This window comes from Lampetra planeri, chromosome 5, assembly GCF_965212315.1.
Source record: "Lampetra planeri chromosome 5, kcLamPlan1.2.h2, whole genome shotgun sequence".
NCBI classification, from domain to species: domain Eukaryota; kingdom Metazoa; phylum Chordata; class Hyperoartia; order Petromyzontiformes; family Petromyzontidae; genus Lampetra; species Lampetra planeri.
The window spans coordinates 7,925,561-7,944,983 of record NC_136111.1 but is presented as its reverse complement, the minus strand read 5'-3'; the positions used below and the strand labels follow the sequence as shown (position 1 = coordinate 7,944,983).

The window sequence follows — 19,423 nt, the reverse complement described above, 5'->3', positions numbered from 1 at the left end:
TGTTGGGTCTACGCTGGCACGCGGTTGGGTCAACGTTGGCACCCTGTTGGGTCAACGTTGGCATGAGGTTGGGTCAACGTTGGCACCCTGTTGGGTCAACGCTGGCACCCTGTTGGGTCAACGCTGGCACCCTGTTGGGTCAACGCTGGCACCCTGTTGGGTCAACGCTGGCACCCTGTTGGGTCAACGTTGGCACGCGGTTGGGTCAACGCTGGCACCCTGTTGGGTCAACGCTGGCACCCTGTTGGGTCAACGTTGGCACCCTGTTGGGTCAACGCTGGCACCCTGTTGGGTCAACGTTGGCACGCGGTTGGGTCAACGCTGGCACCCTGTTGGGTCAACGCTGGCACCCTGTTGGGTCAACGCTGGCACCCTGTTGGGTCAACGCTGGCACCCTGTTGGGTCAACGTTGGCACGAGGTTGGGTCAACGTTGGCATGAGGTTAGGTCAACATTGGCACGCGGTTGGGTCAACGTTGGCATGAGGTTGGGTCAACGCTGGCACGAGGTTGGGTCAACGTTGGCACGCGGTTGGGTCAACGTTGACATGAGGTTGGGTCAACGTTGGCATGAGGTTGGGTCAACGCTGGCACCCTGTTGGGTCAACGTTGGCACGAGGTTGGGTCAACGTTGGCACGCGGTTAGGCCAACGTCATCATGTTGGATCAACGTTGGCCCGGCGTACCGTGGTTTACGGAGTAAGTTCTATATAATTAAATATCTTAGGGCCCCATGAGCTAAATAAAATCACACATTTCATCGAGTGGTAAAAGTACAGCCCTGTAATTGCTTCATCACACCGCTGTTGAAGGGTTATGTATTTGGTCAACTTTTCCACACTGGCAATACGTAACGATTTAAGATGGAGAGTATCCTCAATTGACCCCCGCGACACGCCACCTGCCGATAGACTGCGGTGCACCCATCTTTATACGTCCCCCATTGACCGATGTTGATGTAGAACTCTACAATCTTACATTCCAGCGGTTGACCCAGATACTTGCCTGAGTAGCTGACCAAGGTGCTACTTAGTGGACAGAGATGGGGGATAAAAAAAACACTTTTTAATTGTTAAAAATTTAAAAGCAACCACTATACAGCTTGCTTTTTAAAAAAAGTTGTGCTTCCACTTGAGGGCCTTTGAATTTCCACTTTGACGTTTGGAGGTGTATTCAACTCAAAAGGTGGGATCGTTCAATCTACGGCAGAGGCCGACCGAAACTGAATTTCTGGTTTTGGCCGAAACCGAAACCAGGCCGAAAGTTAAACATTGACTTTCGGCCGAAACCGAAAGTATTCCCAAAGTGGCCATTTGCCAACTTTCGGTGCCGAAACCGAATTTCGGTCGGCCTCTAATCCACGGTATTTAATCCTGACGTGAACTCGTCTTATTAGTGCATGTACTGTACAGCTCCATTGACTGCTGGATGAGGGTCTGCCCATCCCAATTAAAATTGAACGTGGACCAACCACATGCCAACCTTGTCAAACGTTGCATGTTTACTGGGCTGCCGTGTGGTTCATGAGGGCGACTTAACCATACTTCACCATGCTGGTTAATTGTATCGCTGGTTTGTGAAAACAGGGAGCGGAGACGTTGGGTACAACACACTTTGCTGCACTGCCCTCTACTGGGAGCCTCACACTTGTGCAGCATTGCATTTGTTCAGGACACCCAAGTCATTGCAAAATTAAGGGTGTGCATGCGTAAAACTGCCCAAATGATATGGTCGTAAAAACCAAAAACAAAAAGGTAATAGTCGTGCCATGTATTCATAGATTTAATAACCCTTACACTCGCAATAAAATAACTTATTTCTTTCACACAAATGTATCCAACATTTTGTTTACACACTGTACTCAGTATTATTTTAAAAATATTAGAATAAAAACGATGTTGCAAGACACTGTATGCCCCTTGTTGAATTCAGGGTCCCAGGCAGGAGGAGGAGGAAGCAATGACTCGCACATACGATAAGCACAGTTGACGATGTACGCTGCGAAATAAGATCAACTAACATACTCCAGCACAAAAGTTGCGTGTGGCACAGTACTCCGTGGGTTGTTGCAGTTGTCTTCAGCTCCCAGCACCTAAAGCGACACATCAGTATAACCAGAACAAAGATCCAAGTGCACAAAATGCATTCCAAAGACACGAAGTGTCACAGTAAGTGGGTTGCGACGTGCTGAAACCGAACTAACGTCTCTCCTCCGTGAAACATGTAGCCTGCTCCAGCCTTACCCAGGAACTCTTTGTTGTCGTCTTTTTCCAATATGTCCGTAATTACCCACCCCTCGGCTACATTCGAAAACACTTTATACGCAGTTAAAGGCAGAACAAATAGGGCAATGTCCTTCACAAAGATATGTTTCGCACGTTTTCCATCATTTCAACCAAACCGCCGCACGCCTGCCCTCCGCCCTCTGCCACCTCGGCCAGTTCAGCTTCAGCTCCCAACGATGGGCCCTGCACAACTTCGTCGGTCGTGCCTCCCTCCTGCCGAATACTCGCGTTGCCTGCACGGCGGGCGGCATCGCCCTGCCCTCGCAACGCGCTCAGGTCACTCGCGGTCGAGCCCGTCGTCGGCTGCTCTTCCCTGGCGAGCAGGTTGTTCTTGCGGAGGCTGCAGGCCTCACGGTAGGGTGGGTTGATGGGCGGCTGCGTTGGCGGCGTGTACACGTACTGCTTGCCCTCCTCGAGCTGTGCGCACGTCAAGGTGGGTGAGCATTAACAGTTACATCGACAGGTCATCCAGGCCCGATGTCACCGCACCTCGCTAAATGTGTTACGATTCGCCCTTGGCGCGATTCAATAAAGTGTCAAGATACAAGGTCGCGAATTAATTTTAAGAATTGGTTCTTTGATTGAATTTATAATATTTGGAATTTATATCGCAACTTAGAGCAAACACATCAACTGAAGCAACTGGGGCCCAGCATCATTTGTGGTGCCGTTCCATTCTGCCGTTTTGCCTCATTTGATTTGTTTATTTATGGAATAGGTCAACGGTTTGACAAATACACAAAACCGAATACATCATCCTTCCCCTTTAACATGTTTGCACATAGCCTGGGTGTGGAACCAAGAGGTAAGAGCTGTTTGTTTTTTGGACTGTGTCCTTTCTTTAATAAGCAGGCAGGTACTTATCAATCAAGATGCTCTATAACAAAGGCACAGCAGGGCTTCTGTGGGATAGTTACCGTACCTGAAGTGGGTAGGTGCGATCGGAGTCATAGGCGCTGAGATCCCCACATGCTAGGAACGGCACGATGATTCGGTTGGGTCCTTCCAGTTGGTTAAAGTCCACATCTGCAGGGAGATGCACAGGGGAGCATTTTTTTTATATATCAAAATATTTTTGAAGAATAAAAAAAAAAATCTCAATCATGCTGCATTCGAAATGAGGTAAAGCTGTCACGTCAGGAGATGAAGAAATTTACAAACCGAGCTCTCGCAGACAGCAGTGCACGATCGCTGCAAGCTGATGTAACGTACTTCAAGAGACAATCCAAAAGGCTTATTATCACACATTAGACTATGTATGTTGAACTTCTATTGCACCGTACGTAACCAACCGTACAGATCGGAGGTGCAGCCTATGGTCTTGTGTCCTTGATAAAGTATTCCTTGGTAAAGCTTACATTTATTGTTGAAACATCGGCAGGAATTGATATACTTTTACAATTTATTGAATTCTTTACCTTTCCTATACTTTACAATCCTCTCGGTTTTTGCCTTGTTGTTGGAACTTTTTGACCCACCCCTACTGAGCATCTGTGAGAAAGAGCTTCATAGCTCATCGGATTCCTCCTGTCTAAATAAAGATTCTGATTCTGAAGAGCGTAACATGACAAACCCATATGTATGCTACAGATTTTTCGATTTAAAGCTTTCGTGACTGCAGGGATTCATCTTCTTGGTTCTTTCGGTAAAGTAACGTAGAATGGAAATAATAAAATAATAAAAATAAAACATAATAAAATAATTCTCACGACGTTTCGGCCACAACGCAAGTAGCCGTCCTCAGGTGGAGAACAGGTCTGTCGAGGAGACATTAGTGAACAAAGTTTTGGGTTTTCAATACCTATGTCAGTCTTGTTACTTTCTTAAATTCACAAAATACATTTGAAAAGTATTCTGGGTTGTCTCCATGATGCTATGCAACTTTCTTTGTCTTTCATCACGTGGATCTATTTATGTTTTTATTTTAGTCTGTAACTTTATTTTCAGCCGATGGATATTCCCAGCTGCTTTCGAGTATTTTAAACATCATCACCTGACTGTTAATTTACTGGAAAATGTTTGTTTCAAATTCATCTTACTGTTGATGTATGGAAAAATGTTTGTCCGTAACTTGAGAATCAGAAATAAAACAAGGATGAGTACACGGAAGCTTTCCTGTGCACGCGGTCACAATGGTACCCAACGCACTACCGAAACCAGTATAAAGCAATATATATAACAGGCAAAGTTACGTACTTCATCACCTAAATAAAATAACAGCTGCAGGAACAATTATGTCAAGTTGTGCGGCAAAGCCAGACTGTACTGATGAGTGCGGCAGGAAGACTGCCGAGTGGGCTCCTACCGTATTCATGGTCGAGCAAGGGGTTGCACATGTTGGGGATGTAACCTTCGGGAGGATCGTAGTTCTGGCATACCACAAACGCCTCTGGGACAACAGGCAAATGCAAAAAAATGTCAACAGTCATTGCGTGGAAGTATGCATGTGAAAATTAACTCCACTCCTCCTATAGTCTATGAATTTTCATGCTTCGGGGTCAGGATTCCATTCAAGAATCAAGCAATTTTTTCTCTAGATTTGAAGCTTTCGTGACTGCAAGGATTCATATTCTTAGGTTTTTTCGGTAAAGTCACGTAGGTGACTTTACCGAAAAAACCTAAGAATATAATTTTTGTCTCTTTTCGATTAATTGCCTCAGAAGTTCTGTATTTTTATTAAATATTTGTATTTCATATCACCATCAACCTTGCTCTTTTTACTGCTGTAATGAAGGCCTCCCCACATCATCACGCATGCGTTACAATATAAGCACGTGGGTGTTAGACCATGTGCCAACGTATGGGTATAACCTTGTGCCTATGAGAGACTGTGGAAGACGTCTTCCATCCAAACGTGCAAGCTCTTAGAATCGCCAGAGGACGCCATTCTTAAATTGTCACACACCGGTATTTTAGTGTGTGCAACGTATCTGTGTACAGAGATGTGCATTTTTATGTTCTTAACAGCCTGAGAATTTTCTAACAAAACAGAGGTTCCCCTAATGGACTAGACTGGCAGATTTTTTTACTGTTGTGTTCGCTGCCTATGGCCAAATCACCCAGAATGCACCGAATCTCATAAAATCTCAGAAAAACAGTAGGTTTGAGCCACTGACCAGCATGATGAAGTAAGATCAAATAATCCCTATGACCCGCAATGCATTGGGAGGCCTTCATCCAGCAGTGGATTGACAAAAGTGTTGTACATGTTGTAGTTTTTGTGCATACTGCTGCCCTAGGTGCTACTGTCGCTGTTGCTCTGAATGCTGCTGTGGCTGTTGCTCAAGCCGTTGCCCTAGATGCTGTTGTTGCTGCTGTAGGCGCTCGTACCTATGCTGGAGTGGCGGCTGCTGCGGGGCTTGGCACACGTCACGAGCGGGAAGAAGACCTTGAGCTGTGAGAAGAGCAGCGTCACGTCCTTGCCACGGAAAATCTTCGCCACGAACGTGCCTCCCCGCTTCAGCACGTGGCTGGTGATATTCAGGGCCTGCGGTAACACAGCGGCCAAAATGGAAAAGCTGAAACCGGAGGTGTGGATCAAGGGGTTTGAGGGGTAGCAGGAGGTTGTTACTTTGCCAGGGCAGAGGCATGTTACTACTGATATACTGGGTTTAGATCCGGGATCCTGCCCACAATTATTAAATTCGTTTCTCAAATCTATAAATAGCACCATTTGCTTAGAGAAGCAATGCTAGGTGTGTAATGATGCATCCAATTAATTTATTAATATTGATTATTCTGCTTACTTGTGAACTAACCACTTGTGATAATTGTGAGGATTGTGTTCAATATGAACTCACCGCCAGAAGCAGCTGTGCTTGAATGTACTCGTCGATGTCATGAAGTCCTGTGACTGGAACATAACATGCAAAGTAAATAGCCAAATAAACACGACCATGACGACAACAGATTCTTGTTCATCCCAATATTTCACAAGTGCACCAGCGGTGCCATATCATGAGTTGGGAGAACTTTCCATTCGGAACTGTCGCAGAAAACAATCCTGGAATATGACGTTACAAAACTACATCTAAGCCACTTTAATAGCCAAATTATTCAAACTAGACACTGGCGACACACCTTAGATTTGGCATCTAAGGAATGTTTCTGGTATGTCAATTAAATTGAGCAGTGTTAATTATCAGAAGTGGATTAAGCCAAATGAAGTGAAAAATTATTTAATGACAGTTTTTTTGTGTGCAATCATTGGTGACCATGCTGGGACCATCAACTCCCTACACTTGTGAAACCAGTTTAATCACGGCCGGCTTAGAGGTAGCTGGCTCAGTGCTGTAACACACATGGCTCATCTGTGATCTATCAGTTTCTTTTCAACGTGCTGCATTTCTCACTCGAGCACTCAAGCGTACCATCTGGTGCTCCGTCGCAGACCACCAAATCTGCTGGCTGTCCTTCAAAGTGCTTGATGATCTCCTGAGCTGTGGAGACCTATCAGTAAAATACATTTTGGTCACAGACGATAAAATAACCTCAGAACGAATGAAACATGCACACAGTCATTATAGACATTGCCTCTCTGCCCACCTACAAAGCCAGTGGTTAAATGTGTATTGATTTGTGTCAAGTAGTTTTGGCGTGATTAAACCTGCCTCTGACGTATGAATATGGCATTTCCAACGCTGGCTCAGCTGCCAGCAGAGATGAGCCCATTCACATTATAATTTGAGTAAGGAGACACTTCTTGGTTCTTTCGGTAAAGTCACGTAGAATGGAAATAATAAAATAATAAAAATAAAAATTATTCTCACGACGTTTCGGCCACAACGCAAGCAGCAGTCCTCAGGTGATGAACAGGTCTGTCGAGAAGACAGAGTCTGAATGACACACCCCAGGCTTGGAGCGTCTATTTAAGCTGGGTTGGAAGGGGGTGAGCGCCTTGCAAATTCTTTTGTCAAGGCGCCTTGCAAATTATTTTGTCAAGGCGCTCTCCCCCCCTCCAACCCAGCTTAAATAGACGCTCCAAGCCTGGGGTGTGTCATTCAGACTCTGTCTTCTCGACAGACCTGTTCTTCACCTGAGGACGACTGCTTGCGTTGTGGCCGAAACGTCGTGAGAATTATTTAATGTTTTATTTTTATTATTTCCATTCTACGTGACTTTACCGAAAGAACCAAGAAGATGAATCCCTGCAGTCACGAAAGCTTTAAATCGAAATTTAAAGAGACACTTTTACCATTTCATGTTTTACTGTTACTCATTTGTACGATCTAATTTGTACTGTAGGAACTGTGTCTTTTGTACCTTTCCATTTTTACGTTGCTATGTTTTCGGCTAAACTGTGTCATTTGGTCATGATGCAAACATTTCCATGAATTTCCACTTAAAGTGAAATATTTATTTTTACACATACCATCCACTTAACCTGGCTGTCTGCTCACCTTAGTTATGTCTCCCTGCAGTTGAATGACACCCGGCAGGGGTGCCATGGCCTGCAGATCCACAGCGACTATTTTGGCATCGGACTTCTTCCCATCTTCCCCACTGTGAAATCAAGAATGACAACTTAGGCATGCATAATTTATGTTTTCCATCATTTGCTGGGTGTGGTGGCATTCACCTGTAACGGAGAGCTTTCGAGGTGAGGGTTGGTGAAACTCCTAAACTCACAAAGCTGTCAGTTGGCCAGAAGATGGCAGTGCAGCAATTTAGTTCACGAACCCATCTTTGCAGGCTATTGATCACATCCAGGCGTGGTTACCCACAGTGGTTATTCCACTGCAGAGCAAAGATTATTTCAGACCTCTGTTGGGCATTGACTCAGCTGGGGTGTTGATACAATACTGTCATGTGGAATATGAAGTGGTCAATCCATGGATACATTATTTGATCACGTTCTATGAGGGGCCATTGCCCGAAACATCACCTTTTATATCCTGTTCCTTATAAGGCAGTGTTGTAGATGTTGAGTTTTTTTAGTCCATGGATAGACTGTCTCCCACATATGGGAATATGTAATTTATATCACTAATTCAGGGCCGCTGATAAAAATGAGTCCTACCCAGCTTGCTCGTTTGAGCAGGGAAACACTTTGACTTACATGCCATTCAATAAGAGGTCATGCTAATAACAGGACTCTCCAGAATGAGAGCGATGAGGTCAGTGCATGTGCAGGAGTAAGATGCGCAATGGCATTGCAGGACCATCTTGCCTGGTGAGAGCATGTAGAAGCCTTCAATCAGCATTGGTTATACATTGGCTGAAGATGGTGATGGGTGATGATGATGAAAGGATGTTTGTCTTTTATTGCAATTTGTAAATATAGTAATAGGTTTTTACCCTTTCAACTGGTACAAAACTGACACCTTTATACAAGGGATACAAGGAATTTGTAAATACTTAAAACTAGTACTGACCGCAGTTTGCGGCTCAAGACCTGGCTCCAGCTTCCTGGTGCTGCACATAGATCCACGGCGTGGCTTACTCCTGCGATCCGATGCGCACACACACAAATACACGCCGTACATGTACAACCCAGATTACTCCAGTTGGCTACGTACAGTGCGAAAGAGGTTTAACATACCTACATTTATAGTTCCATGATTCCCTATATTCTTTACCATATAATTTGCATATGCACCACAGAGTGGGGAATAAGTTATTTTCCCAATCATAGAAACATCAGGGCCATGTTCCGCAATAAACTTATTCTAACGCTGTTTTTTTTGTAAGTAAATCATAGATGTTTGTGGTCAAAACAATATTGTAATTCACAAATCAATAATCACATTCTCCTGATTATAAGACGCCCGTAAATGCCAGACGTACACCTAACTTGTGCCTGGTGTCAATAAAGTTATTCAAATCTTGACAAATAAAAAGATCCCCTGGTATAGCCCTAACAGACTGTTGGGGAAAGTGCTGTTAGCGAGCACAAATCTGGTATCACACACACAGAACCTACTTTTGCTTCAATATTCAATATCTTATGGCCGATGTAACAAACGTCCCCTGGGCTTTCAAAAAAAAGTGTTCTGAGACTTCCATTGTCTTTGTACTGTTTGCCTTTTGGCGTTCTCTGGTCTAACAATGGTGAGACAAGGCCATAAAGAAGGCTGTCTCTGGTGTAGGCCAATCAGTTTCAAGGACAACGCACATAAATTATCAGTGCATGTCTGTTTGCATGTTTTGCTACAGGTATGTGTGGTTAATGCAGACTTTATGCCTTGTAAAAGGTACCCGTTAGGTGTTTGAACATCTTGACATTAAAAAGATTTTTAAAACAGTCTGCCTCAGCAGCAGACCATGCTTTCCCACCTGATGACGGACGCTTGTGTTGCGCCCGAAACGTCGTGATTTATTTTATTTTATACCTGCGTGACTTTACCGAAAGAACCAAAGAGTATGGATTCCTGCAGTCACGAAAGCTTCAAATCAAGATCTTGACATCTCTTGTATTGCCAGAAAGGGGTCAAACCTATTTGTATTTTGTCATCACCTTGGAACAGATTAAATTCCTCGTCCAGCTGCAGGAGCTTGAACGCACTGCGAGCACGCCAGCCCTCCTCCTTGGCTAGACGGTAATAGATGTCTCGCTTGTCCTTCGAAGAGCGCCCCATTGTCCTGTGGGTGGCCAACACTTTGGAGTGCCCTTACTTTTAGCCAATCTCCTGCCATAAAAATGAAAGAAATCAAGAGCTCATTAAGCACACGTTATGGGTTTTTTTTCCTCTTTAATCTTTGAATACTCGTCTACTGTGTATGTTGTCGATACCGTATTGTTTTTGAACATTGTATTTGGTCTGCAATCGCGGCTGCTTGCTAGGTGATATTATACAGGGTGTTTCAAAAAGATGGACCCAATTTCAGAGATATTGCGATTTCAAATCGGGTCCATCTTTTTCAAACACCCTGCATCTCAAATACGGTACTGCTTTAATAATAGGGTTTTTCCCCTTTTTTCTGGCAACAAAACTGAAACCTTTTTACAAGGGTTCATGTCTGCATTAACCACAATACTTGCAGTCAAAATGCAAACAAAAACATACTATGATAATTGTCCTTGAAACTGATTGGTCCACACCAAGGGACGGCTTTCTTTTGAGCCTCGACCCAATTGGTGCTCGACCAGAGGACGCCAAAAGGCGCCCACAGCTCAAAGACAACGCACCATCAAAGTAATGAGGGCTCGGGGTGAGCATCTTCTACATCATTAGACCTCCTTTGCGGTACTGCTTTGTTCTGGCACCACGATATGTGTAACACTGGTTGACAGAGAGCTGCGATTTCATGAATAACTCTCATGATGACCACGGTAAATACCCTCACAGCCATCAGCTCCCAAGCAGCACGTGCTATCATCCTTGACTCCGATTTCACTCAGAGGAGCCCATTCGCTCTGGGGAAATCCCATTATCCGTAAACGAAGTCTCCCTAAATTATCCGTGTTTTGCAAATCACAGAAGTGATCTCTATAAGTGGTGGGAAATGCCAATCTTTACCATCATTACCCCACATTTACCCTCGAAATTAGCCGGTGTCTCCTGGAAGCGTAAAACATTAAAAATCCGCGTTTTCGTTGGTAAAAGTAACTCTGAAATGGCAGATTCATCCTGTTGTCAATACTGTACCTGGAATAATATAATGATAAGGGGGTTTGTTTCATGAATTATTTTGAAATTATTCATTAAAGCGTTACCACACTCCCCGCCACCACCGAGTTATAAAGTCACGGCTCTCATACGGCAATGATTAATCAACGTGCTCGAGGGATATTAAATACATTATGAACGGTAAACTTAAAATGTTTTAATGAATATATAGGCGGTTGTATTCGGCGCTGTATGGATTTAAACTACTAAAGTTGTAACAATCGACACAGCAGTAGATTGACAAAGAGATGCACAATAAAAAAAAATTCAATAACAGCGTAGATTTACGTGCGTACGGTGTAATTCATAGACATTCTAACAGCGCTAAGATAAGAAAAGGGGTTTAGTGACACGTGGGGGCTTTACACGCCGGAAATCGTGGACACATCGACTGCAGCCTTTTTAACAACACACACACAACGAAATAAAAACACACAAACACATTTTACCCGCACCCTTTTACGAAGACTTCCGTTTCAATCAGAGTGGCTAAGCTCTTAACTAGACTCCACAGGACTGTCCATGTTAGTGACTATAACAGACGCGTGGTCGTCACGACGTCGCAAAGCAATCGACATTTAACGGCCATCTTACGTAGGGGAGGCGTGCGTATTGTGATGCGTTGTGACGTCACCACGAACACATGACGGATCCTCCCAATAATTTCCCCCCCCACCCCTCCAATCCCACCCCTCCAATCCCACCCCTCCAATCCCACCCCTCCAATCCCCCCCACCCCTCCAATCCCCCCCACCCCTCCAATCCCCCCTCCACCCCTCCAATCCCCCCTCCACCCCTCCAATCCCCCCCCCACCCCTCCAATCCCCCCCCCCACCCCTCCAATCCCCCCCCCCCACCCCTCCAATCCCCCCCCACCCCTCCAATCCCCCCCCACCCCTCCAATCCCCCCCCACCCCTCCAATCCCCCCCCCACCCCTCCAATCCCCACCCCTCCAATCCCCACCCCACCCCTCCAATCCCCACCCCTCCAATCCCCACCCCTCCAATCCCCACCCCTCCAATCCCCCCCCACCCTCCAATCCCCCCCCACCCTCCAATCCCCCCCCACCCTCCAATCCCCCCCCCACCCTCCAATCCCCCCCACCCTCCAATCCCCCCCACCCTCCAATCCCCCCCACCCTCCAATCCCCCCCCCCCACCCTCCAATCCCCCCCCCTACCTCCCCCCATCTTGTCCCCCCTTACCAAGATGGCGACACCTTCACCACGCTCGCCTCCCTCTCTCTCTTCCCGCGCTTTATCGACTCCCCCACCACCACCCCCGAACTCTCCTTCACATTTCCCACAGCGGACGCGCGCGCGCGCGGGGCCCAACCACCCACCCACGGCGCTCACCATTCTCACCTCCAACAATCTTCGCTCGCGTCGTGGGCCGGGCGGCGATGGAGGCGGCCGAGGCGACGGCGCCTCACTCTGCGGGCCCCGCTGCTCATCAGACACGCGGCTCCCCCTCCCCGCCCGGTAGCAGCCGCCCAGGCCCCGCCGCCGCCGCCGCGCTCGCCGAACTCGGTCGCGTCCTGGACGCGTCCAAGGCGCTGTGAGTGCCACCGCGTGCCTCCAGCGCTGTGGTTGTTGTTGTTGTTGTGGTTGTTGTGTGTGGGGGGTTTCTCTTCGCTTGCAATGATCACTCGGAGAAAGAAACCGGGAGGGGGGTGGTTGCGTTTGGTTTGTTTTCGACGAGGCGCATCGCCTGAACACGTGGCTCCAACGTCGACGGCAAGTCGCTGAAGATTTAATTTAGAGAAAAAAAATGTTTCAAGTCTCGAATTGGGAATTAACGCTGATCCCCTTCCCCCCGCTAAGAAGTCTTAAATATACCCACTGAGCTGTGTGAATTAACACGGGAAGAGTGATAACCAAATGGTTATCCAATTCTGGCGCGAAGAAATTAGGTTATTTGCGATTTAGCTTGGGAATTATAAAAACTCAGTTTGTTTGGTTCTACAAAAAGTATTAATTTTAAGGGTTTCACTCGAGCATCGTTTAAAACAAACCGTGGAACAATAAAAGTTATTTAATCTGTCTCCGAGCCTTGGGCTTTAACATAAGAATCGTCAGGGTTCCTTGGCCTGGTTATGCGATCAATTTTTAAAACAACCCTGAGAAACACAAATGTAACTTATTCTGCCTTTCAGAACCCTTAAACTATAAACATTAATTATTCCAGCTCCCTAAGAGCCCCTTGTTTTAATAGACCGGACTGATATGCAAGATTTAAGTTTCACAATGACACTGATAGCTCAACCACTGCTCTAGATATTTGTGGAGGATTAAACCGCGAAGGCCACGTGGGGTGGTTAAAGCTGCGTTAAGATCCCTCCGTACATTACAAGTGTGTATTGTACGGATTTTTATTAATGGCACAATGACTGAGCCACCTGATTCGCACACACCGCCTACCTATATTTGTAATGTTTCCTGGGCTACTTCATGGCATGCCCGAGTCGTACGTCCCACGACCAACATGCGGAGCTACGTTGTGGGTGCAGAAACATACATTGGTGTTGTTATACCGTACTTCCATGTCCCCATGTGGTGTATGTGCCCCCCACCCTCAACCAGCACCGACCAGTGTGATCAGATGTCTTACAAACCGTGGAAAGGCCCACCATCTCGCTGTGAATTAAAAATAAAAGGCTGTACTTGCATATGTACGTACACATTTTGTCACATTACTTTGCCAACACGTGACATTTGTCTTCCTTGCAATATAACTCATTATAATTCTCTCCCCTTACACTTGGCAGGGTGTCGGAGTTAGAGACGCTGGTCGCCTTCACGAACCCAGATGGAGAGTTCGTAAAGACCCTTGGACAGGTGAGCGACACCTCACCGTTTGTACCCAGGAGTTGACGCATAAAGCTGTCCTGTTGATAACAACAGTTGTTGTTGACCGGCTTCTCTGTCTAACATAGGGTGCAACACTGTGAAAATAAAGTTACATTCTGGTCTACAACAACATTCCAATGGCCTTTGACGTTTTTCTTTCGTCGCATCAGGGACATGTAATGACTTAATTTGTATTTTAACAGAGGTACATTGGCAAACACTACCATGGTCGATCAAAACCAATGGAGTTATAAAAGCCCAGCTTACCTCCTCTGTTGAGGCATTGCGTGATCGCCCATAGAGGGCACTACGCGTTTGAAAACTGCAGGAATGTAAAAGAAGACTGGTTATTTTAAAAAAGGGCTTCCAAAACTCTCCACTAACATCCACTTGACGTGAGGACACTCCTCTGCTATCTTGAATTCTCTTCCACTGCCCATCCAAGCTGCTAACACCCTAAGTCAAGGCTAAAGGCCTTCCAGTTCTCTTTATTCACACCTATACATTGTCCCTTTTCCCTGTTGCCTCGTGTATTGTGCACTTTATTCTCTGCACCCCAAAATATACTCTTTTGGGGTATGGAGGTGCGGTTGGATTTCATAGTCACCAACCGAGAATTATCTGATACTGGATGAGGGCCTCCCCACTTGTGTGCATTTACAGGCATAAAACATTTTCTCCATGCCTCGGATGAACAATCACTTGTGCTCCTCATCACCCCTGTTGGCCCTGAACCAACTGTGGAAATTCCACATTCTTATAGCTGGGCCTAAGCCAGTCTCAAACAGGAATTGAACGTGCAACATTCTGAAATGGGGCTCTAGCTATCTAACCACAGTATCATTTCACCAGTATCTAACATTATTGACCAGAGGTTCAATGATGGTATCTGAAAGTGCAGTGTTTAGGCTTCCGTTTGTGGTGTTTATTTGTGGTATTGCAAAGATTCAAAGGAATCAAGTTCATTTTCACAGCATCTTATATTGCCTGCCACAACCCAACGCTAGCCTGCATATATTTGCTGTCGCATATGCATTAATAAATGCACACCCCTGAACAACCAACATATAAGTAGAGGCATTTGTAAGTAAAAAAATTAAAGGTCATCCATATATGTTTCATTTAGGTAAGAAGGAGATTTATTTATTTGTGGAACCTGGGGTGGTTTCACAGCTGTAATCCCAATGTTTTTTAGGCAAAAGTTGATTTGAACACTTAGACTGTATGCTGTGGGATGGCCAGATGACAGTACAAAAAGTAATTCTTGATACCCATCTCTGCAGACCTTTCATTGTGTTATCCCCTCGTATGGGATTTTTCTGCGTACTCTTGTTTCCTCGCACGAGCAAAAACTCATGCATAAAGGAATTGGTCAAACATGCTAATGAAGTACATTTGTCAATTGATCGATGCGGGCCTGTCCACACCGTGTGGGTTATAAAGTGCCCTCATGAATAAGAGTCTTAAAAATGAGTAAGGATTTCCTGGATGAATAACAGACAAATGGTTGGTCTCATTTCAGGCTAAAGCGTCAGGTCACATCTGGAAAGCCCTCTTCCAGCTGCCTGACGACGAGGACGAGTAGATTTGGACGCATTTTAAAATGGCTGCAAATCCTCCCCAACTGGACTCCGAATCTAGCAGTGACAGTGACGTGGAGGATGCTCCGGTCGAGATCCCATCAAAGCCCAACGTCCCGTTTATGCTGATGGGCACTTCGCTTGCCTTCAGCTCCCGCACCCGTGGAATTTTTGACAGTCTGGAGACTGCGGCCAAAACCTCTCTCCCCTCTCTGTCCAACGACAACCTGCTCGATGGCGAGTTCAAGCGACCACCACCGGCTGCTCGGCCACCGAGGAGTGGTCGAGGCAAGCGGAGCTGGGTGGCGTCCAACGAGACCGCGGGCCGCGAGCCACGCACGCCGCTCGACAGCTTCAACAGCCTCCCTCCACCAGCGCCTGGCGCCACGCCGGACTTCCAGGTCAACCCATCACGCTGGACGCGCTACTCGCTAGAGGATGTGGAGGACGACGGCACCAACGTGTCCAACGCTTCGGTAGCGCACGCTTTTCTGAGCGAGATGCACGGGAGAAACGTGCACGCAAGGGGTCACGGGTCAGGGTCAGGAATGACCGACGACGGTGATGGAGTGATCGCGTTTAATCAACCGCTCACAGGTGATGCTTCCAAGAGGATCAAGTTCTCTAAGCCAATGAGGGAGCAGGAGCCAGCGGAGCATCAGAAGGGCTCAATTGAAGCAGCCAATGCAGGGGATGGAGGAGGCACGTGGGAGCCAAAGGGGCACAGTGTGGGATCGCTGGGCGTGGACGAGTTTCCAGGGAGAGGAATTACTCTGCAGCATTTGGGCGATATGGAAAGCCACATGGCAGAAGAGGAAGATGCAGAGGACAGTGGAAAGAAACCCAAAAAAGCAAGTGGAACGGGAAGCGGGTTGGCACCATCTGCGTTCCTCACGAGCAAAAAGAGGAAGATTGCCAACATTCGTGCCAAAGAGGGCTCGGATAGTGATTAAGATTGTGCAAAGAAACATTGCATTTCATTGGCTTTGTTTTTGAGTGTTTGGATTATAATTAGCTTTTCTGTTTGTTTTTCCAACGTCGTTTAGCTTTGGTGTCTCCGATTTATGGAAACGTTTCATCATAGTAAATGGAAAATTATATGTCCATTCCCGGAATAAACATCACTCATGAGAAATGTACGTGAATTTGTTTTTGAGACTCGTTTGATTTTATATCAGCTTCCTAAAGAAAAATATTCTATTGCAGCATATGGATTATGGGCATACACATGTAATTCTGCCTTTAAAATCCAGGTGATGGTGGATTATTCAGAAATTATTATTATATGCTTTGAATCTACTGTATCGTTTAAGCTACTAGGTGGCCAGGAAGAAGCCAATGCAGCGAGTGGGTTCATCAACTCATCACGTTTTGAGTCTAACCCCAGCACCCTCCTGATGAGTACTGAGACTGAGATTTCCTTTTGACATAAGGGGACATAAGTACCACGTGTTTCAACAGAACAGCGCTTCGTATTTTGGAAATGTCGCTCATAACTCTGCGATGCAAATTTACAAATTAAAGCGAGCATTGACGCACTGTTTCGCGTAGTTTTACGTTTCGCCCCGCAAACACTAATAAGGTTCGGATAATATTGACCGAAATCATATTGCTTTTGGTGGGTGCTGTTCTTGCGTAGCTTTATTTTATCGCGCCACGCTTTTAATTAACCACACGCAATACACACCGGTTTCTGTGCAAATATTCACGGTATCTGTTTACAGACGAACCAGAGCAAGAGTCCATCATTACAGGGTAGTGGCAGTAAAGGCTCCCAAGAGAACGAAAGCTAGGCCAAAGTCTTCCAGCTTGGCCTTCGTTATATTGCGGAGGTAAACAATGCCCACAGATAACGCTCATAATGTAGCCCTTATTGGAATCCTATATTTATCAGAGTGACGTACACGTAGTGCTTGACTAGGCAACATTAGCAACTTGCAACGGTACACTTCGCTTTGGTCAAATACACCTCTCGCTTTTAATCAATATACTCGCTGGTTTGTGTAATTCATTTTGTATAAATAGCTTTTGGTTGCAAATGGTGCCTGCGGTGTTCAATACACACGGCGAGCATTGAGCAGTGCTCATCCAAATTACTTGCTATATGCCAGTAGTGAAGATTCCACCTTTCTGTGGCTAGGGCAAGTCTCTTTTAGGACAACTAATGTTGACTTCTCACGAAGTGGAATTCATTTTATCAACCAGAGAGGTGATGCACTCGGCTCCCTCCAATCCCATTAGAAATTGAACTCCCGACCTTGAGATTGCAATTATAATTAGTGGCCCACACCTACATTCATCAACGTCACTCATAAAAAGTTTACACCTGAATGCTTTTTTCTTTTGCTCCATACGAATCCACTGAGACTGCTTTTAAGTACAGTGCCTGAAAGCTGGCCAGTTTCCATGTTGCAGTTAAAGTTTCTGGTCTAGTATTGTCTCGTAGTTTGTTGATGATGGGCTCAAATGTTGGATTGGCATCGTCACCTTCCAACAAATTCACGGATGACAATGAGGAGTATGACGCTTCCATCCGTGACTGACGGTTTCCCTGTTAAACTTCCTTCCCACTGTAATTAGCCAACTGTTTTAATCGGAGGTGCGGAGGAAGAACAACAAACCAAACACAAAAAGCGCTGCCCACTCTTTACACTTGGCTTTATCTCTGGTGGAAACTGGATTTTTTTTATTTGTGGTCACATAGCTTGGTGTCAAATCTCCAAGCCCACCGACAAACTTTTGTTTCATGTCACGCAGCTTGCGCCGCGTGACACGGATCGCACGAATGCGCTGCCCAACCAAGTTCCTACCTGCCCACTCCGAAGGAACGTGTTCCATCTGAGTCTGACTTAGTCTAAATTGTCAATTTTTATGGAGAGTCCTGCATTAGAATATTTATCCAATTCCTTGAGCATTTTTGTTGTCGGAGGAACAAGAGTACATGGATACAACCTACACTGGCACGGCCTTCTTCTAGCAGTGGAATGACAAGTCGCTGTAAATTAGTTATTTAATATAATACTGTCTTTCTCATTTATTGAAAGATGCGTGTCGTTTTGCGTGGGGACCAGGGGATGTAATTTTAGTGCACTGCGCTACGAACACGGTGACCCGGGTTCGATTCCCGCTCACAGCCACCACCATTGACGATTATCTGAACCGGTCCTCGGCCTCCCCTAGGTCGACTCAGCCTCAAATAAGTACTTGGTGCGGTGTGTAATCATCGCCACTAGGGAGACAAAGGCGGCCGGGCGTGGTGCTTGCCGCCAACCTCCTTGTGTTCTGTACCGACCTTCATAGGTGCTCGCTAACAGCACTTGCCCCAACAGTCTGTTCAGGGTACACGTAGGATCTGTTTTTTTTGCTTGAGCTGTAGGTCGCACACGCTTGAGTCGATGTGCACACTGCCGCCCTCCTGCCTACGCACTTGCGGTAGCAAGACGGCCCAGAAGATGCCATCAACCATCAGCATTGTGCCCTTCCATGAAATATGCATTTTTGTTTAGTATACTATTTTGCTGAATTAGTCAACAAAGTACAGTACAAGTTCCTTCTTCACAACTGGTCTTCCTCAATAATTTTATCGGCAGTTCACTTTTATGGTTTTAAAAGTTTAACATTAAAAACAACATATCCGTGTGGGTTGTTGCGCAAGCAAGAAACATGCACATTGGACTGATAATGCCTGAGCAGAACACAGGAGGACACCCGGATGTACAAACACCACGGACGTGTGCATCCGTTGGGTTTGTTGTGAACAGATGAGGCTCATAGAGGGTCTTCAATGCACAGAATTCAGAATCTTCATTCATATTTGAAGAATCTGATCATCTACGAAGCTCATCGGTTTCTGATGTCACGTTAAGGTTCATTGTAAATATCTTGAGGTTCAGAGCGAGATTAAGGCATAATTATGTTGCGAGATGCTAATTCCAAAATGCTCTTTAGGAGCCAGACTAAGGCATCAACTTGGGATTCTCAGTGCTCGGTGTTCATGTACTAACCCACTGGTCATGGCCATTGTTGGGGTTCATTCAGGGGTTTGGTGTTCATGTCCGAATCTTGTACAGCCAAATGTAATGCACGATTAGGATTCTGATGG

At 45.9% G+C, this 19,423-nt stretch overlaps 2 protein-coding genes across 5 annotated transcripts; one reads left to right on the top strand and one right to left on the bottom strand.

Moving 5' to 3' along the window:
• Positions 1–1,767: 1,767 nt before the first annotated feature.
• LOC144718773 (tRNA (cytidine(32)/guanosine(34)-2'-O)-methyltransferase-like) lies at positions 1,768–12,361 on the bottom strand. Of its 3 annotated transcripts, none has more exons than XM_078594302.1 (10): positions 12,257–12,361; positions 9,740–9,911; positions 8,658–8,727; positions 7,683–7,785; positions 6,654–6,732; positions 6,084–6,136; positions 5,614–5,770; positions 4,589–4,672; positions 3,206–3,309; positions 1,768–2,700 (listed from the first exon to the last, which is right to left on the bottom strand). In XM_078594302.1, exons 2-10 carry the CDS (start codon positions 9,858–9,860, stop codon positions 2,356–2,358), a joined length of 1,116 nt encoding a protein of 371 aa, XP_078450428.1. In that variant the 5' UTR covers positions 9,861–9,911; positions 12,257–12,361; the 3' UTR covers positions 1,768–2,355. The 3 variants fall into 3 exon arrangements, with proteins under 3 accessions (XP_078450428.1, XP_078450426.1, XP_078450427.1); XM_078594300.1 differs by lacking the exon at positions 12,257–12,361 and adding an exon at positions 11,348–11,484; XM_078594301.1 differs by lacking the exon at positions 12,257–12,361 and adding an exon at positions 11,342–11,477.
• On the top strand, positions 12,176–16,460 carry TSSC4 (tumor suppressing subtransferable candidate 4). 2 transcript variants are annotated; one of them, XM_078594304.1, is made up of 3 exons: positions 12,176–12,373; positions 13,660–13,729; positions 15,264–16,460. In XM_078594304.1, the coding sequence occupies exon 3, from the start codon at positions 15,345–15,347 to the stop codon at positions 16,272–16,274; it is 930 nt and encodes a 309-aa protein (XP_078450430.1). In that variant the 5' UTR covers positions 12,176–12,373; positions 13,660–13,729; positions 15,264–15,344; the 3' UTR covers positions 16,275–16,460. The 2 variants fall into 2 exon arrangements, with proteins under 2 accessions (XP_078450430.1, XP_078450429.1); XM_078594303.1 differs by having other exon boundaries at positions 12,181–12,449.
• Positions 16,461–19,423: the final 2,963 nt, after the last annotated feature.

Bases quoted from the DNA above. Each gene is read 5' to 3' on its own strand.
- LOC144718773 (XM_078594302.1), bottom strand. From the start codon at position 9,860: ATGGGGCGCTCTTCGAAGGACAAGCGAGACATCTATTACCGTCTAGCC. The intron at 8,728-9,739 runs GTGATGACAAAA...ATCGGATCGCAG, and splicing joins GGAATTTAATCTGTTCCAAG to GAGTAAGCCACGCCGTGGAT. The intron at 2,701-3,205 runs GTACGGTAACTA...ACGTGCGCACAG, and splicing joins ATCGCACCTACCCACTTCAG to CTCGAGGAGGGCAAGCAGTA.
- TSSC4 (XM_078594304.1), top strand. From the start codon at position 15,345: ATGGCTGCAAATCCTCCCCAACTGGACTCCGAATCTAGCAGTGACAGT.